The sequence below is a fragment of the Oncorhynchus masou genome, unplaced genomic scaffold (assembly GCF_036934945.1).
Source record: "Oncorhynchus masou masou isolate Uvic2021 unplaced genomic scaffold, UVic_Omas_1.1 unplaced_scaffold_686, whole genome shotgun sequence".
Classification (NCBI taxonomy): Eukaryota; Metazoa; Chordata; class Actinopteri; order Salmoniformes; family Salmonidae; genus Oncorhynchus; species Oncorhynchus masou.
Window position 1 is genome coordinate 313,119 of NW_027013311.1, and position 18,791 is coordinate 331,909.

At 48.6% G+C, this 18,791-nt stretch overlaps 1 protein-coding gene across 1 annotated transcript in view; it reads right to left on the reverse strand.

Annotated features, from left to right (window-relative positions):
- LOC135536937 (SH3 domain-containing protein 19-like) overlaps window positions 1-18,791 on the reverse strand; it is a 55,655-nt gene that overhangs the window by 10,862 nt on the left and 26,002 nt on the right. The window contains 6 exon segments of the mRNA XM_064963160.1: window positions 1,522-1,747; window positions 5,892-6,013; window positions 6,015-6,277; window positions 9,966-11,444; window positions 11,645-11,837; window positions 15,056-15,191. Of these exon segments, the coding sequence (XP_064819232.1) occupies window positions 1,522-1,747; window positions 5,892-6,013; window positions 6,015-6,277; window positions 9,966-11,444; window positions 11,645-11,837; window positions 15,056-15,191 (2,419 nt within the window).

The window sequence follows — 18,791 nt, forward strand, 5'->3', positions numbered from 1 at the left end:
TATAATCAGTGTTAGCATGTCTGAAGGGTCTGGTAGGTATAATCAGTGTTAGCATGTTAGCATGTCTGAAGGGTCTGGTAGGTATAATCAGTGTTAGCATGTTAGCATGTCTGAAGGGTCTGGTAGGTGTAATCAGTGTTAGCATGTTAGCATGTCTGAAGGGTCTGGTAGGTATAATCAGTGTTAGCATGTCTGAAGGGTCTGGTAGGTATAATCAGTGTTAGCATGTTAGCATGTCTGAAGGGTCTGGTAGGTGTAATCAGTGTTAGCATGTTAGCATGTCTGAAGGGTCTGGTAGGTATAATCAGTGTTAGCATGTTAGCATGTCTGAAGGGTCTGGTAGGTATAATCAGTGTTAGCATGTTAGCATGTCTGAAGGGTCTGGTAGGTATAATCAATGTTAGCATGTTAGCAAAGTATGTGGACACCTGCTCATCGAACATGTAATTCCAAAATCATAGGCATTAATATGGAGTTGGTTCCCCCTTTGCTGCTATAACAGCCTCCACTCTTCTGGGAAGGCTTTCCACTAGATGTTGGAACATTGCTGTGGGGACTTGCTTCCATTCAGCCACAAAACCATTAGTGAGATCAGGCACTGATGTTGGGCGATTTGGCCTGGTTTGTAGTCGGCGTCCCAATTCATCCCAAAGGTGTTCTATGGGGTTGAGGTCAGGGCTCTGTGCAGACCAGTCAAGTTCTTCCACACAGATCTCGACAAACCATTTCTGTATAGACCTCACTTTGTGCACGGGGGCATTGTCATACAGAAACAAGAAAGGGCCTTCCCCAAACTGTTGCCACAAACCTGGAAGCACAGAATCATGTAGAATGTCATTGTTATGCTGTAGTATTAAGATTTCCCTTCACTGTAACTAAGGAGCCCGAACAACAGTACCAGAGATTTCTTCTCCACCAAACTTTACAGTTTGCACTATGCATTTGGGCAGGTAGCGTTCTACTGGCATCCGCCAAACCCAGATACGTCCGTCCATCACTCCAGAGAACCCGTTTCCACTGCTCCAGAGACACCTGGCATTGCGCATGGTGATCTTCGGCTTGTGTGCGGCTGCTCGGCCACGGAAACCCATTTCACGAAGCTCCAGACAAACAGTTCTTGTGCTGACGTTGCTTCCAGAGGCAGTTGGGAACTCGGTAGTGAGTGTTGCAACCGAGGACAGACGATGTTTATACGCTTCAGCACTCTGTGGTCCCGTTCTGTGAGCTTCTGTGGCCTACCACTTCTCAGCTGAGCCGTTGTTGCTCCTAGACATTTCCACTTCACAATAACAGCACTTACATTTGACCGGGGTCAGCTCCATGTTAAAAGTGAGCTCTTCAGTACGAGCAATTCTACAGCCAACGTTTGTCTATGGAGATTGCATGGCTGTGTGCTGGATTTTATACACCTGTCAGCAACGGGTGTGGCTGAAATAGACAAATCCACTAATTTGAAGGGGTGTCCACATACTTTTGTATATACAGTATAGTGCGGGGTACAGCCAGTAGATGTTTGTTTACCATGTAGTTCTTGTACAGGGGATGTCCAGGCTTGGGTCGGGGGGGTAGAGGGGGGCCTCTCTTTGGTGCCCTCTGACCCTGCGGCTGATTGGAGGGGGCGGGGAGAGCCTGTTGATCGGCTGATGTGGTAGAGGGGGCAGAGACATCCTGGGGAGGTGGGGGTCGACCAGGGACAGTCTTTATGGGAGGGGGACGGAGGGGGAGCATCTTAACCCCTCCCTGGGGTCTGAGACACACAGACAGAGACAGGTTAAGAGTGTGTGTGGTCTGGAATATACAAAGAGAGACATTCAGAGTTATACTATTATATTAGTATTGTACAGTTCTACTACTTTAAGAGCAGCAACATGACAACAAGGAGTCACTAACCAAGGAGTCACTAACCAAGGAGTCACTAACCAGTCTATCAGGAGTCACTAACCAAGGAGTCACTAACCAAGGAGTCACTAACCAAGGAGTCACTAACCAAGGAGTCACTAACCAGTCTATCAGGAGTCACTAACCAGTCTACCAGGAGTCACTAACCAGTCTACCAGGAGTCACTAACCAGTCTACCAGGAGTCACTAACCAAGGAGTCACTAACCAAGGAGTCACGAACCAGTCTACCAAGAGTCACTAACCAGTCTACCAGGAGTCACTAACCAGTCTACCAGGAGTCACTAACCAGTCTATCAGGAGTCACTAACCAAGGAGTCACTAACCAAGGAGTCACTAACCAGTCTACCAGGAGTCACTAACCAGTCTACCAGGAGTCACTAACCAAAGAGTCACTAACCAAGGAGTCACTAACCAAGGAGTCACTAACCAGTCTACCAGGAGTCACTAACCAAAGAGTCACTAACCAAGGAGTCACTAACCAAGGAGTCACTAACCAGTCTACCAGGAGTCACTAACCAAAGAGTCACTAACCAAGGAGGACTAACCAGTCTACCAGGAGTCACTAACCAGTCTATCAGGAGTCACTAACCAGTCTACCAGGAGTCACTAACCAAGGAGGACTAACCAGTCTACCAGGAGTCACTAACCAAGGAGTCACTAACCAAGGAGTCACTAACCAAGGAGTCACTAACCAGTCTATCAGGAGTCACTAACCAGTCTACCAGGAGTCACTAACCAGTCTACCAGGAGTCACTAACCAGTCTACCAGGAGTCACTAACCAGTCTATCAGGAGTCACTAACCAGTCTACCAGGAGTCACTAACCAGTCTATCAGGAGTCACTAACCAGTCTACCAGGAGTCACTAACCAGTCTACCAGGAGTCACTAACCAGTCTACCAGGAGTCACTAACCAGTCTACCAGGAGTCACTAACCAGTCTACCAGGAGTCACTAACCAAAGAGTCACTAACTAGTCTATCAGGAGTCACTAACCAGTACCAGGAGTCACTAACCAGTCTACCAGGAGTCACTAACCAAGGAGTCACTAACCAAGGAGTCACTAACCAGTCTACCAGGAGTCACTAACCAGTCTATCAGGAGTCACTAACCAGTCTACCAGGAGTCACTAACCAGTCTACCAGGAGTCACTAACCAGTCTACCAGGAGTCACTAACCAGTCTATCAGGAGTCACTAACCAAGGAGTCACTAACCAAGGAGTCACTAACCAAGGAGTCACTAACCAAGGAGTCACTAACCAGTCTACCAGGAGTCACTAACCAGTCTACCAGGAGTCACTAACCAGTCTATCAGGAGTCACTAACCAGTCTATCAGGAGTCACTAACCAGTCTACCAGGAGTCACTAACCAGTCTACCAGGAGTCACTAACCAGTCTATCAGGAGTCACTAACCAAGGAGTCACTAACCAGTCTACCAGGAGTCACTAACCAGTCTACCAGGAGTCACTAACCAGTCTACCAGGAGTCACTAACCAGTCTATCAGGAGTCACTAACCAAGGAGTCACTAACCAGTCTACCAGGAGTCACTAACCAGTCTACCAGGAGTCACTAACCAGTCTACCAGGAGTCACTAACCAGTCTACCAGGAGTCACTAACCAGTCTACCAGGAGTCACTAACCAGTCTATCAGGAGTCACTAACCAAGGAGTCACTAACCAGTCTACCAGGAGTCACTAACCAGTCTACCAGGAGTCACTAACCAGTCTACCAGGAGTCACTAACCAAGGAGTCACTAACCAGTCTACCAGGAGTCACTAACCAAGGAGTCACTAACCAGTCTACCAGGAGTCACTAACCAAGGAGTCACTAACCAGTCTACCAGGAGTCACTAACCAGTCTACCAGGAGTCACTAACCAGTCTACCAGGAGTCACTAACCAAAGAGTCACTAACTAGTCTATCAGGAGTCACTAACCAGTACCAGGAGTCACTAACCAGTCTACCAGGAGTCACTAACCAAGGAGTCACTAACCAAGGAGTCACTAACCAGTCTACCAGGAGTCACTAACCAGTCTACCAGGAGTCACTAACCAGTCTACCAGGAGTCACTAACCAGTCTACCAGGAGTCACTAACCAAGGAGTCACTAACCAAGGAGTCACTAACCAAGGAGTCACTAACCAAGGAGTCACTAACCAGTCTACCAGGAGTCACTAACCAGTCTACCAGGAGTCACTAACCAGTCTATCAGGAGTCACTAACCAGTCTACCAGGAGTCACTAACCAGTCTACCAGGAGTCACTAACCAGTCTACCAGGAGTCACTAACCAGTCTACCAGGAGTCACTAACCAGTCTATCAGGAGTCACTAACCAGTCTATCAGGAGTCACTAACCAGTACCAGGAGTCACTAACCAGTACCAGGAGTCACTAACCAGTCTATCAGGAGTCACTAACCAGTCTACCAGGAGTCACTAACCAGTACCAGGAGTCACTAACCAGTCTACCAGGAGTCACTAACCAAGGAGTCACTAACCAAGGAGTCACTAACCAAGGAGTCACTAACCAGTACCAGGAGTCACTAACCAGTCTACCAGGAGTCACTAACCAGTCTATCAGGAGTCACTAACCAGTCTATCAGGAGTCACTAACCAGTCTACCAGGAGTCACTAACCAGTCTACCAGGAGTCACTAACCAGTCTACCAGGAGTCACTAACCAGTCTACCAGGAGTCACTAACCAGTCTACCAGGAGTCACTAACCAGTCTACCAGGAGTCACTAACCAGTCTATCAGGAGTCACTAACCAGTCTATCAGGAGTCACTAACCAGTACCAGGAGTCACTAACCAGTACCAGGAGTCACTAACCAGTCTATCAGGAGTCACTAACCAGTCTACCAGGAGTCACTAACCAGTACCAGGAGTCACTAACCAGTCTACCAGGAGTCACTAACCAAGGAGTCACTAACCAAGGAGTCACTAACCAAGGAGTCACTAACCAAGGAGTCACTAACCAGTCTACCAGGAGTCACTAACCAGTACCAGGAGTCACTAACCAGTCTACCAGGAGTCACTAACCAAGGAGTCACTAACCAAGGAGTCACTAACCAAGGAGTCACTAACCAAGGAGTCACTAACCAGTACCAGGAGTCACTAACCAGTCTACCAGGAGTCACTAACCAGTCTATCAGGAGTCACTAACCAGTCTATCAGGAGTCACTAACCAGTCTACCAGGAGTCACTAACCAGTCTACCAGGAGTCACTAACCAGTCTACCAGGAGTAACTAACCAGTCTACCAGGAGTCACTAACCAGTCTACCAGGAGTCACTAACCAGTCTACCAGGAGTCACTAACCAGTACCAGGAGTCACTAACCAGTCTACCAGGAGTCACTAACCAGTCTACCAGGAGTCACTAACCAGTCTATCAGGAGTCACTAACCAGTCTACCAGGAGTCACTAACCAGTCTACCAGGAGTCACTAACCAGTCTATCAGGAGTCACTAACCAAGGAGTCACTAACCAGTCTACCAGGAGTCACTAACCAGTCTACCAGGAGTCACTAACCAGTCTACCAGGAGTCACTAACCAGTCTATCAGGAGTCACTAACCAAGGAGTCACTAACCAGTCTACCAGGAGTCACTAACCAGTCTACCAGGAGTCACTAACCAGTCTACCAGGAGTCACTAACCAGTCTACCAGGAGTCACTAACCAGTCTATCAGGAGTCACTAACCAAGGAGTCACTAACCAGTCTACCAGGAGTCACTAACCAGTCTACCAGGAGTCACTAACCAGTCTACCAGGAGTCACTAACCAAGGAGTCACTAACCAGTCTACCAGGAGTCACTAACCAAGGAGTCACTAACCAGTCTACCAGGAGTCACTAACCAAGGAGTCACTAACCAGTCTACCAGGAGTCACTAACCAGTCTACCAGGAGTCACTAACCAGTCTACCAGGAGTCACTAACCAGTCTACCAGGAGTCACTAACCAGTCTATCAGGAGTCCAGAACATAGATACACACACTTACCGAGGAGGTAGAGGAGGTTCAGACTCTGTGGAGACTGGTGGGGTTTTCCTTTGGACTGGGGCTGGGGGTAAGGCTGGGGGAGTAGACCGCACTGGGGCTGGGGGTAAGACTGGGGGGTAGAACCCACTGGGGCTGGGGGTAAGACTGGGGGGTAGAACCCACTGGGGCTGGGGGTAAGACTGGGGGGGTAGAACCCACTGGGGCTGGGGGTAAGACTGGGGGGATAGAACCCACTGGGGCTGGGGGTAAGACTGGGGGGGTAGAACCCACTGGGGCTGGGTTTGGAGATGGGGCTAAGGTTGGGGGAGTAGCCTGGACTGGAGCTGGGATTAAGGTCTGAATGGAGGGTTTGGATGGCAGAGAAGGTCTCCTGTCCTCTGGTAGGGCTGTCCCAGACACAGGAAAGGGAGAGGAAGAGGAAGAGGGGAAGAGAAGAAGAGAGGTAAAGTTATGTATATAAACACAGGAGGCTGTTGAGGGGAGGACGGCTCATAAAAGAACAAAGCAATTATATCCAGTGTCGTCCGAAAATATTCACAACCCTTGACTTGTTCCACAATGTCTTGTTACAGCCTGTATTCAAAATTATTTTAATTATTTTATTTAACCAGGCAAGTCAGTTTAAGAATAAATTTCTTATTTACAATGACGGCCTACCAAAAGGTTAAAGACCACCTGCGGGGATGGGGGCTGGGATACATTTAAATAAATAACATATAAATATTGGACAAAACACACATCAGGACAAGAGAGACAACACATGACAACAACACGGTAGCAACACAACATGGTAGCAACACAACATGACAACAACACGGTAGCAACACAACATGGTAGCAACACAACATGACAACAACACGGTAGCAACACAACATGGTAGCAACACAACAACAACACGGTAGCAACACAACATGACAACAACACGGTAGCAACACAACATGACAACAACACGGTAGCAACCCAACATGGTAGCAACACAACATGACAACAACATGGTAGCAACACAACATGGTAGCAACACAACATGGTAGCAATACAACATGACAACAACACGGTAGCAACACAACATGGTAGCAACACAACATGACAACAACACGGTAGAAACACAACATGGTAGCAGCACAAAACACGGTACAAACATTATTGGGTGCAGACAACAGCACAAAGGGCAAGAAGGTAGAGACAAAATTGATCAAATATTTTTTTTTCACCCATTCACACACAATATCCCATAATGACAAAGTGAAAACATGTTTAAGATACATTTTTGCAAATTTATTGAAAATGAAATACATAAATATCAAATTTAAATAAGTATTCACCCCTCCTGAGTCAATACATGTTATCACTTTTTTGCAGCGATTACAGCTGTGAGTCTTTCTGGTTAAGTCTCTGAGAGTGATTACAGCTGTGAGTCTTTCTGGTTAAGTCTTTAAGAACTTTGCACACCTGGATTGTACAATATTTCCCATTTGTCTTTTAAAAATGATTCAAGCTCTGTCAGGTTCATTGTTGATCATTGCTCGACAACCATTTTCAAATCTTGCCATAGATTGTCAAGCCAATTTAAGTCCAAACCGTAACTAGTCCACTCAGGAACATTCAAGGTTGTCTTGGTAACCAACTCCAGTGTATATTTAACCTTGTGTTTTAGGCTATTGTCCTGCTGAAAGGTACATTTCAAATCAAATGTAATTTGTCACAAGCTCCGAATACAACCTTACCATGCAAAGCCCTTAACCAACAATGCAGTTCAAGAAATAGAGTTCAGAAAATATTTTATGATAAACTAAAGTAAAAAATTAAATAAAAAGTAAACTTTTGTTATTGACCAAATACTTATTTTCCACCATAATTTGCAAATAAATTCATTAAAAATCCTACAATGTGATTTTCTGGATTTTTTTCTCTCATTTTGTCTGTCATAGTTGAAGTGTGCCTATGATGAAAATTACAGGCCTCTCTCATCTTTTTAAGTGGGAGAACTTGCACAATTGGTGGCTGACTAAATACTTTTTTGCCCCACTGTAAACTACAGGGTAATGTAAAAGTTGTATTTTTTAAAGATACAATACGTAATATTGTACAGTTATCATAATTAGGTTTTAGTCCAGAGAGTACAGAAAGGTTATCTAGATCTTCAATGAGACATTGCAGGACATACATGGACACCTTTGTTTTGAAGCCTTGGATTTCAAATCCTCTAATGTTGTTTTTGGATCTGATTTTAATAGCTAGCATTTCGATGGCCATAACGAATAAATATGGTGACAGCGGACACCCTTGTTTAACTCCTAATGACAATTCAAAACTCTGAGAAGTAGCCCTTATTTACTATTTTACACATGGGGTTGTTATACATTATTTTTTACCCATTTTATAAAGATAATCACCAAAATTGAAAAAAAAAATCCAGGCATTTAGGAATAAAATCATTTATAAATAAAAATATCTTTTCAAAATCCGCTATAAATACCAGGCCTGGCTTCCTACATGTTTCATGATGTTCTATTATTTCTAGTAGTTGTTGTATATTATCTCCAATGTATCGTCCATGTAATAAAAACGGTCTGATCAGGATGAACAATACCTGGTAAAACCCTTTTAATTCTGAGTGCGATGCATTTCGCTGGTATTTTTGCATCACACCATTGAAGTGTAAGGGACCTTAGATAGACTGGGTCTTTATATTAGCCATCTGGGTCTTGTTTTAATAATAGAGACTGAGATGCTGAGTACCTGACAGACTACCATTTTTAAACATAGGGTTAGGGTTAGGGGTTAGGGTTAACCCTAACCCTAACCCCTAACCCTAACCCAATGAAGCTTTTAGCATATCATAAAATACTTGATATACCTCCACCGGTATGTCATCAAGCCCTGGGGCTTTTCCAGAATGAAAGGATTTAATAGCCTGAAAGTTCTTCCTCTGTAATTTGGCCTTCGCACTGATCTTTCTGTACATTTGTTGGTTTTTTCGTCCGGGTTTGGTCGGACGGTAGGCCGTCATTGTAAATAATAATTTGTTCTTAACTGACATGCCTCGTTAAATAAAGGTTAAATAAATAAAAAAGATATATAATAATATGTATATATATAAAAAAAATAAGCTTGCCATAAAAGGGTTGAATACTTATTGACTCAAAACAGTTCAAGCTTTTCATTTTTTATTGATTTGTAAATATTTTCTAAACAACAATTCCACTTCAACATGTGGGGTAGTGTGTGTGTGTGTGTCTGTGTGTGTGTGTGTGTGTGTGTGTGTAGGCCAGTGACAAGAACAAAATGTGGAAGAAGGTGTGAATATTTCTGCTCTGTATATGATACCATTTCCTCTCATTCCACTCCAGTCATTACCTCGAGCTATCCTCCCCAATTAGGGTGCCACCAACCTCCTGTGGCATAACTGAGGTTTTCAAACTGAAGCTGAATGACACACACCCACACCAGGGGCTGTTCACACACAATCATGGCATTTTTGTTGGTTTCACAAGGTGGGTTGCGTAACAAATTATGACTCCCTCCTCTGACACACATCCTATAACCCCCCCACCATGTTTGATGAAAACAACTCAGCTAGCAGGCTGTCGCACCCCTCAGCTAGCAGGCTGTCGCACCCCTCAGCTAGCAGGCTGTCGCACCCCTCAGCTAGCAGGCTGTCGCACCCCTCAGCTAGCAGGCTGTCGCACCCCTCAGCTAGCAGGCTGTCGCACCCCTCAGCTAGCAGGCTGTCGCACCTCTCAGCCAGCAGGCTGTCGCACCTCTCAGCCAGCAGGCTGTCGCACCTCTCAGCCAGCAGGCTGTCGCACCTCTCAGCTAGCAGGCTGTCGCACCTCTCAGCTAGCAGGCTGTCGCACCTCTCAGCTAGCTGGCTGTCGCACCTCTCAGCTAGCAGGCTGTCGCACCTCTCAGCTAGCAGGCTGTCGCACCTCTCAGCTAGCAGGCTGTCGCACCTCTCAGCTAGCAGGCTGTCGCACCTCTCAGCTAGCAGGCTGTCGCACCTCTCAGCTAGTAGGCTATCGCACTTATCAAAACACATCATAGGTAGCTTAGTGCTGCTTTACACACACTTACCACTTGCTCGACCGGATGACATCATGGCAGTGGGCTTCTGAGCAACACTTGGTTTAGTGTTGGTGCTGTGGAGGTCTCCGGAGGGTTTAGTGTTGGTGCTGTGGAGGTCTACGGAGGGTTTAGTGTTGGTGCTATGGAGGTCTACGGAGGGTTTAGTGTTGGTGCTATGGAGGTCTACGGAGGGTTTAGTGTTGGTGCTATGGAGGTCTACGGAGGGTTTAGTGTTGGTGCTGTGGAGGTCTATGGAGGGTTTAGTGTTGGTGCTGTGGAGGTCTATGGAGGGTTTAGTCCTGGGTGCTACCGGAGGTCTGGGAGGAGGACAGGGAATTGGGGGGGTCCCTTCTGTCTGCCTCGCCTGGCGGTCTGGTCTTTGGGGTTCAGAGGGGGGCTTTCTAGGGAGCAGGGGTCGGGGTGCAGGTATTGGGACAATAGGGTTAAGGGCAGGGACAGGGGTACTTGAGGGGGTCTTAATGGGTTTGGGAGAGGGGTCGCTGGGTTTGGGAGAGGGGTCGCTGGGTTTGGGAGAGGGGTCACTGGGTTTGGGAGAGGGGTCGCTGGGTTTGGGAGAGGGGTCACTGGGTTTGGGAGAGGGGTCACTGGGTTTGGGCTGTGTGGTGGTTGTATCAACAGTCAAGTCGATTGCCACCGAGCCTCCTCCTTGCCAGACTCCTTTGCAGGAGGTCTTGGTTGCGAGGGAGGGTTTAGGGGCGATGGGAGGGGCCGGTTTGGACGGGGGCTGGACTCGGTGACGGGGTTCAGGTCTCCCCCGCCCTAGCGACGCGCCGTTGTCTCCATGGCTACAGTGGTCTCCATGGCTACCGTGGTCCTCTGCCTGTTGCTGCTGCTCGAAGGCTTGTATCCTGGCTCTCAGAGTACTCATATCTTCCTCCTCTTCTTCTTCTTCTTCCGAGTCGCTCTCTCTGTTGTCGTTGCTATGGTGATCAGGGAAGCCCCAATCGTCTGAGCTGAAGGCGTCCAGGAGCTCCTGAAGGTACTTCCCCTCCTGATTCCTCACTTCCTGGTTCTCTGTGAGCTCACTTTCTGTCTGTCCCAGCCTCACCAGGGTCTGAACCTTGACCTCTCGCCTGATTGGTCGAAGGCTATTCTTCGTGCGAGGGTGTGGCCTGGGCCGGTTATGAAGCAGTGGAGGGGAGGAGGGAGTTGTCAAGGCAACAGTGGAATGAGGGGGTGGGACCGAGGAGGACTGCACCCATTGGTCGGTCTGGCTGCCAGAGGCAAAGGTCAGAGGTGAGAAAGGATCAGAGGTCAAGAGGTCACTGTGAAACGCTGCTGGTCTGGTGTCCTCGGTGTGTCTGTTGGTCGGAGTGTGCGTGTGTAGTGCCGGACTGTTTTCTAGGAAGAGGGGAGGGTCAACAGTAGCAGTAGCAGCTCCCGTCGTGTCATCAACATGCGACGGAGTGTCATCAGGTTTGGATATAAAGGGGAATGAAGGTCTGGGAGGTTTTGGAGCTCTGGTGGCTACAAACAAACACCAATTCACACATTGAAGCAACAAGTACAAGTAGGATGAATTTCAACTAATGTCAGATTTTGGACTCCAAAAACAGCCTCTCAACATTGAACTAATCTAGAACTCCACAGACCAAAACAGAATTCTAAGAACTGATTAATAGACTATGTGCTGTCAACCTCTCTGCCCACTCCTCCCCCTCTCTTACCCACTGAGCCTCTCTGGACTGGGGCGTGACTGTGGGTTGGAACTGAGGATTCTGGTCCGGTGTCAGTCTGCGTGGCGATGGTAGTCGTGGAGACGGAGTGTAGGGGTGAGGAGGAGGAGGAGGAGGAGGAAGGCAACACTTGATCCTGTTCCTGTCTCTTCTCTCTAATCACCTCATCATAGGAGGGGGGAGGCTGGAAGAGCCAGGGAGGAAGAGCCAGGGAGCAAAACAAAATTGTCAACAAAACTATTCATGACTCACATTCGAAAGAACACAAGATTACTGCAAGTCATCCGATCGACCCCAAAGTGTGTCAGGGATAAACATAGGGAACATATTTTAAAGAGGGGTTGAAAACCATGACAGGTTTGTAAACTAAGGTTGGGGCGATGTCAAGGTTATCGCGATTATCATAAAAACACCCCCCCCCCCCCCGATAAAGATACTTTTATCCCACATCATTGTGATGTGATTATAATAGTCCCTGTCGGTACTCACATAATAATGTAAGAAACCAACATTCATGGTTAGTTACCTGTATAGTACTGCCCCAGATCATAGTGGGAGGAGGAAGAGGAGGGTTAGTTACCTGTATAGTACTGCCCCAGATCATAGTGGTGGGAGGAAGAGGAGGGTTAGTTACCTGTATAGTACTGCCCCAGATCATAGTGGTGGGAGGAAGAGGAGGAGGGTTAGTTACCTGTATAGTACTGCCCCAGATCATAGTGGGAGGAGGAAGAGGAGGGTTAGTTACCTGTATAGTACTGCCCCAGATCATAGTGGTGGGAGGAAGAGGAGGAGGGTTAGTTACCTGTATAGTACTGCCCCAGATCATAGTGGTGGGAGGAAGAGGAGGGTTAGTTACCTGTATAGTACTGCCCCAGATCATAGTGGTGGGAGGAAGAGGAGGGTTAGTTACCTGTATAGTACTGCCCCAGATCATAGTGGTGGGAGGAAGAGGAGGGTTAGTTACCTGTATAGTACTGCCCCAGATCATAGTGGTGGGAGGAAGAGGAGGGTTAGTTACCTGTATAGTACTGCCCCAGATCATAGTGGTGGGAGGAAGAGGAGGGTTAGTTACCTGTATAGTACTGCCCCAGATCATAGTGGTGGGAGGAAGAGGAGGGTTAGTTACCTGTATAGTACTGCCCCAGATCATAGTGGTGGGAGGAGGAAGAGGGTTAGTTACCTGTATAGTACTGCCCCAGATCATAGTGGTGGGAGGAGGAGGAGGAGGAAGAGGAGGGTTAGTTACCTGTATAGTCCTGCCCCAGATCATAGGGGTGGGAGGAGGAAGAGGAGGGTTAGTTACCTGTATAGTACTGCCCCAGATCATAGTGGTGGGAGGAAGAGGAGGGTTAGTTACCTGTATAGTACTGCCCCAGATCATAGTGGTGGGAGGAAGAGGAGGGTTAGTTACCTGTATAGTACTGCCCCAGATCATAGTGGTGGGAGGAAGAGGAGGAGGGTTAGTTACCTGTATAGTACTGCCCCAGATCATAGTGGTGGGAGGAAGAGGAGGGTTAGTTACCTGTATAGTACTGCCCCAGATCATAGTGGTGGGAGGAAGAGGAGGGTTAGTTACCTGTATAGTAATGCCCCAGATCATAGTGGTGGGAGGAAGAGGAGGGTTAGTTACCTGTATAGTACTGCCCCAGATCATAGTGGTGGGAGGAAGAGGAGGGTTAGTTACCTGTATAGTACTGCCCCAGATCATATTGGTGGGAGGAAGAGGAGGAAGAGGAGGGTTAGTTACCTGTATAGTACTGCCCCAGATCATAGTGGTGGGAGGAAGAGGAGGGTTAGTTACCTGTATAGTACTGCCCCAGATCATAGTGGTGGGAGGAAGAGGAGGGTTAGTTACCTGTATAGTACTGCCCCAGATCATAGTGGTGGGAGGAAGAGGAGGGTTAGTTACCTGTATAGTACTGCCCCAGATCATAGTGGTGGGAGGAAGAGGAGGGTTAGTTACCTGTATAGTACTGCCCCAGATCATAGTGGTGGGAGGAGGAGGAGGAGGAAGAGGAGGGTTAGTTACCTGTATAGTCCTGCCCCAGATCATAGGGGTGGGAGGAGGAAGAGGAGGGTTAGTTACCTGTATAGTACTGCCCCAGATCATAGTGGTGGGAGGAAGAGGAGGGTTAGTTACCTGTATAGTACTGCCCCAGATCATAGTGGTGGGAGGAAGAGGAGGAAGAGGGTTAGTTACCTGTATAGTAATGTCCCAGATCATAGTGGTGGGAGGAGGAAGAGGAGGAAGAGGAGGGTTAGTTACCTGTATAGTACTGCCCCAGATCATAGTGGTGGGAGGAGGAAGAGGAGGGTTAGTTACCTAATAGTACTGCCCCAGATCATAGTGGTGGGAGGAAGAGGAGGGTTAGTTACCTGTATAGTACTGCCCCAGATCATAGTGGTGGGAGGAGGAAGAGGAGGGTTAGTTACCTGTATAGTACTGCCCCAGATCATAGTGGTGGGAGGAAGAGGAGGGTTAGTTACCTGTATAGTACTGCCCCAGATCATAGTGGTGGGAGGAAGAGGAGGGTTAGTTACCTGTATAGTACTGCCCCAGATCATAGTGGTGGGAGGAGGAAGAGGAGGGTTAGTTACCTGTATAGTACTGCCCCAGATCATAGTGGTGGGAGGAAGAGGAGGGTTAGTTACCTGTATAGTACTGCCCCAGATCATAGTGGTGGGAGGAGGAAGAGGAGGGTTAGTTACCTGTATAGTACTGCCCCAGATCATAGTGGTGGGAGGAAGAGGAGGGTTAGTTACCTGTATAGTACTGCCCCAGATCATAGTGGTGGGAGGAGGAAGAGGAGGGTTAGTTACCTGTATAGTACTGCCCCAGATCATAGTGGTGGGAGGAAGAGGAGGGTTAGTTACCTGTATAGTACTGCCCCAGATCATAGTGGTGGGAGGAAGAGGAGGGTTAGTTACCTGTATAGTACTGCCCCAGATCATAGTGGTGGGAGGAAGAGGAGGAAGAGGGTTAGTTACCTGTATAGTACTGCCCCAGATCATAGTGGTGGGAGGAAGAGGAGGAAGAGGGTTAGTTACCTGTATAGTAATGCCCCAGATCATAGTGGTGGGAGGAGGAAGAGGAGGAAGAGGAGGGTTAGTTACCTGTATAGTACTGCCCCAGATCATAGTGGTGGGAGGAAGAGGAGGAAGAGGGTTAGTTACCTGTATAGTACTGCCCCAGATCATAGTGGTGGGAGGAAGAGGAGGGTTAGTTACCTGTATAGTACTGCCCCAGATCATAGTGGTGGGAGGAGGAAGAGGGTTAGTTACCTGTATAGTACTGCCCCAGATCATAGTGGTGGGAGGAAGAGGAGGGTTAGTTACCTGTATAGTACTGCCCCAGATCATAGTGGTGGGAGGAGGAAGAGGAGGAAGAGGAGGGTTAGTTACCTGTATAGTAGGAGGTATAGTACTGCCCCAGATCTGAGCGGCCGGAGGAGGAGGAGGAGGGAATCCCCCAGAAGCCCCGGGGAACCAGGTATTAGACACCAGTGGCTCTGCTGAAAGGATGGTGATCTCTGGACGCCTGGCGTAGAGATACAACACATAGAGAGGACATGAGCATAGAGCTAGGACAACATAGAGAGGATATCAGCATAGAGCTAGGACACCATAGAGAGGATATCAGCATAGAACTAGGACAACATAGAGAGGATATCAGCATAGAGCTAGGACAACAGAGAGGATATCAGCATAGAGCTAGGACACCATAGAGAGGATATCAGCATAGAACTAGGACAACATAGAGAGGATATCAGCATAGAGCTGGGACAACAGAGAGGATATCATCAAAGAGCTGGGACAACAGAGGATATCAGCATAGAGCAAGGACAACAGAGAGGATATCAACAGAGAGGATATCAACAGAGAGGATATCAACAGAGAGGATATCAGCATAGAGCTGGGACAACAGAGAGGATATCAGCATAGAGCAGGAACAACATAGAGAGGATATCAGCATAGAGCTGGGACAACAGAGAGGATATCAGCATAGAGCAGGAACAACATAGAGAGGATATCAGCATAGAGCTGGGACAACAGAGAGGATATCAGCATAGAGCTGGGACAACAGAGGATATCAGCATAGAGCTAGGACAACAGAGAGGATATCAGCATAGAGCTGGGACAACAGAGAGGATATCATCATAGAGCTGGGACAACAGAGAGGATATCAACAGAGAGGATATCAACAGAGAGGATATCATCACAGAGAGGATATCATCACAGAGAGGATATCAACAGACAGGATATCAACAGAGAGGATATCAACAGAGAGGATATCAACAGAGAGGATATCAACAGAGAGGATATCATCACAGAGCTGGGACAACAAGTACCGGTTCATTTATAGTTCCTTTCTGTCCCTTTTGAAATCTCTTCTGTATAGGAAAGTCATTAAGCATCACAATGACAGACAAACATACTCACTGTACAGCCAGTCACTATGGACAGACTAGTGTAGGAGGAGGAGGGGCTTCAGAGGGGGAGGGGCTACAGTAGACAAGGCTTCAGAGGGGGAGGAGGGGCTACAGTAGACATGGCTACAGAGGGGGAGGGGCTACAGTAGACTAGGCTTCAGAGGAGGAGGGGCTACAGTAGACTAGGCTTCAGAGGAAGAGGGGCTTAAGAGGGGGAGGGGCTACAGTAGACTAGGCTTCAGAGAAGGAGGGGCTACAGTAGACTAGGCTTCAGAGAAGCAGGGGCTACAGTAGACTAGGCTTCAGAGAAGGAGGGGCTACAGTAGACTAGGCTTCAGAGGAAGAGGGGCTTAAGAGGGGGAGGGGCTACAGTAGACTAGGCTTCAGAGGAAGAGGGGCTTAAGAGGGGGAGGGGCTACAGTAGACTAGGCTTCAGAGGAAGAGGGGCTTAAGAGGGGGAGGGGCTACAGTAGACTAGGCTTCAGAGGAGGGGCTACAGTAGACTAGGCTTCAGAGAAGGAGGGGCTACAGTAGACTTGGCTTCAGAGGGGGAGGAGGGGCTACAGTAGACTAGGCTTCAGAGGGGGAGGGGCAACAGTAGACTTGGCTTCGGAGGGGGAGGGGCTACAGTAGACTAGGCTTCAGAGGGGGAGGGGCTACAGTAGACTTGGCTTCAGAGGGGGAGGGGCTACAGTAGACTAGGCTTCAGAGAAGGAGGGGCTACAGTAGACTAGGCTTCAGAGGGGGAGGGGCAACAGTAGACTTGGCTTCGGAGGGGGAGGGGCTACAGTAGACTAGGCTTCAGATGGGGAGGGGCTACAGTAGACTAGGCTTCAGAGAAGGAGGGGCTACAGTAGACTAGGCTTCAGAGAAGGAGGGGCTACAGTAGACTAGGCTTCAGAGAAGGAGGGGCTACAGTAGACTAGGCTTCAGAGGGGGAGGGGCTACAGTAGACTAGGCTTCAGAGGGGGAGGGGCTACAGTAGACTAGGCTTCAGAGGGGGAGGGGCTACAGTAGACTAGGCTTCAGAGGGGAGGGGCTACAGTAGACTAGGCTTCAGAGGGGGAGGGGCTACAGTACACTAGGCTTCAGAGGGGAGGGGCTACAGTACACTAGGCTTCAGAGGGGGAGGGGCTACAGTAGACTAGGCTTCAGAGAAGGAGGGGCTACAGTAGACTAGGCTTCAGAGGGGGAGGGGCTACAGTAGACTAGGCTTCAGAGGGGGAGGGGCTACAGTAGACTAGGCTTCAGAGGGGGAGGGGCTACAGTAGACTAGGCTTCAGAGGGGGAGGGGCTACAGTAGACTAGGCTTGAGAGGGGAGGGGCTACAGTAGACTAGGCTTCAGAGGGGAGGGGCTACAGTAGACTAGGCTTCAGAGAAGGAGGGGCTACAGTAGACTAGGCTTCAGAGGGGGAGGGGCTACAGTAGACTAGGCTTCAGACGGGAAGGGGCTACAGTACACTAGGCTTCAGAGGGGAGGGGCTACAGTAGACTAGGCTTCAGAGGGGGAGGGGATACAGTACACTAGGCTACAGAGGGGGAGGGGATACAGTACACTAGGCTTCAGAGGGGGAGGGGATACAGTAGACTAGGCTTCGGAGGGGGAGGGATATAGTACACTAGGCTCCGGAGGGGGAGGGGATATAGTACACTAGGCTTCAGAGGGGGAGGGGCTACAGTAGACTAGGCTTCAGAGGGGGAGGGGCTACAGTAGACTAGGCTTCAGAGAAGGAGGGGCTACAGTAGACTAGGCTTCAGAGAAGGAGGGGCTACAGTAGACTAGGCTTCAGAGGGGGAGGGGCTACAGTAGACTAGGCTTCAGAGGGGGAGGGGCTACAGTAGACTAGGATTCAGAGGGGAGGGGCTACAGTACACTAGGCGTCAGAGGGGAGGGGCTACAGTAGACTAGGATTCAGAGGGGAGGGGCTACAGTACACCAGGCGTCAGAGGGGGAGGGGCTACAGTACACTAGGCGTCGGAGGGGAGGGGCTACAGTACACTAGGCGTCAGAGGGGGAGGGGCTACAGTAGACTAGGCTACAGAGGGGAGGGGCTACAGTAGACTAGGCGTCAGAGGGGGAGGGGCTACAGTAGACTAGGCTACAGAGGGGAGGGGCTACAGTACACTAGGCGTCAGAGGGGAGGGGCTACAGTAGACTAGGCGTCAGAGGGGAGGGGCAGGTCGTCTACACACAAGGATTTCAGCTGGCAGACGCTGGAATAAGTTTCTGACTGACAGAGTGAGAGCAGAGGCACGTTGTTACGATTTCTGTGGGACTGAAAATAAAATGCCTGGAAAGTAAGAGAGTTATTTACGGGTTGCCATGATTTAAAAACATAACGGTTCTGTCACGAAACAGATCCCTTTAGTTTCTGGTTCTGATTCGGTTCCTCTAATGATTGAGTCATGTTTGTTCCCTGAACCAGTTCCAACCGCGAGTAGGAAACACGAGTTTTTACTCACCTATATAACAACACAGTGTGGTTAAAGACTCAGGTCACCGTCTGGTTACCGAGAACTACAAACATTACGTTATTATATTATGGGGTTATTAACATATTTATTTCACTTATTTCCGGATATATATATATTTTTTTAAACGACCCACAATGCACTTTTGAAAAGGATACCTGCTTGTTCTAATTGTGTAGTTCCTCATCTGTGTTCTATTTCTTTTGGGCGGGGGGCGGGGGGGCATCTCAGCATT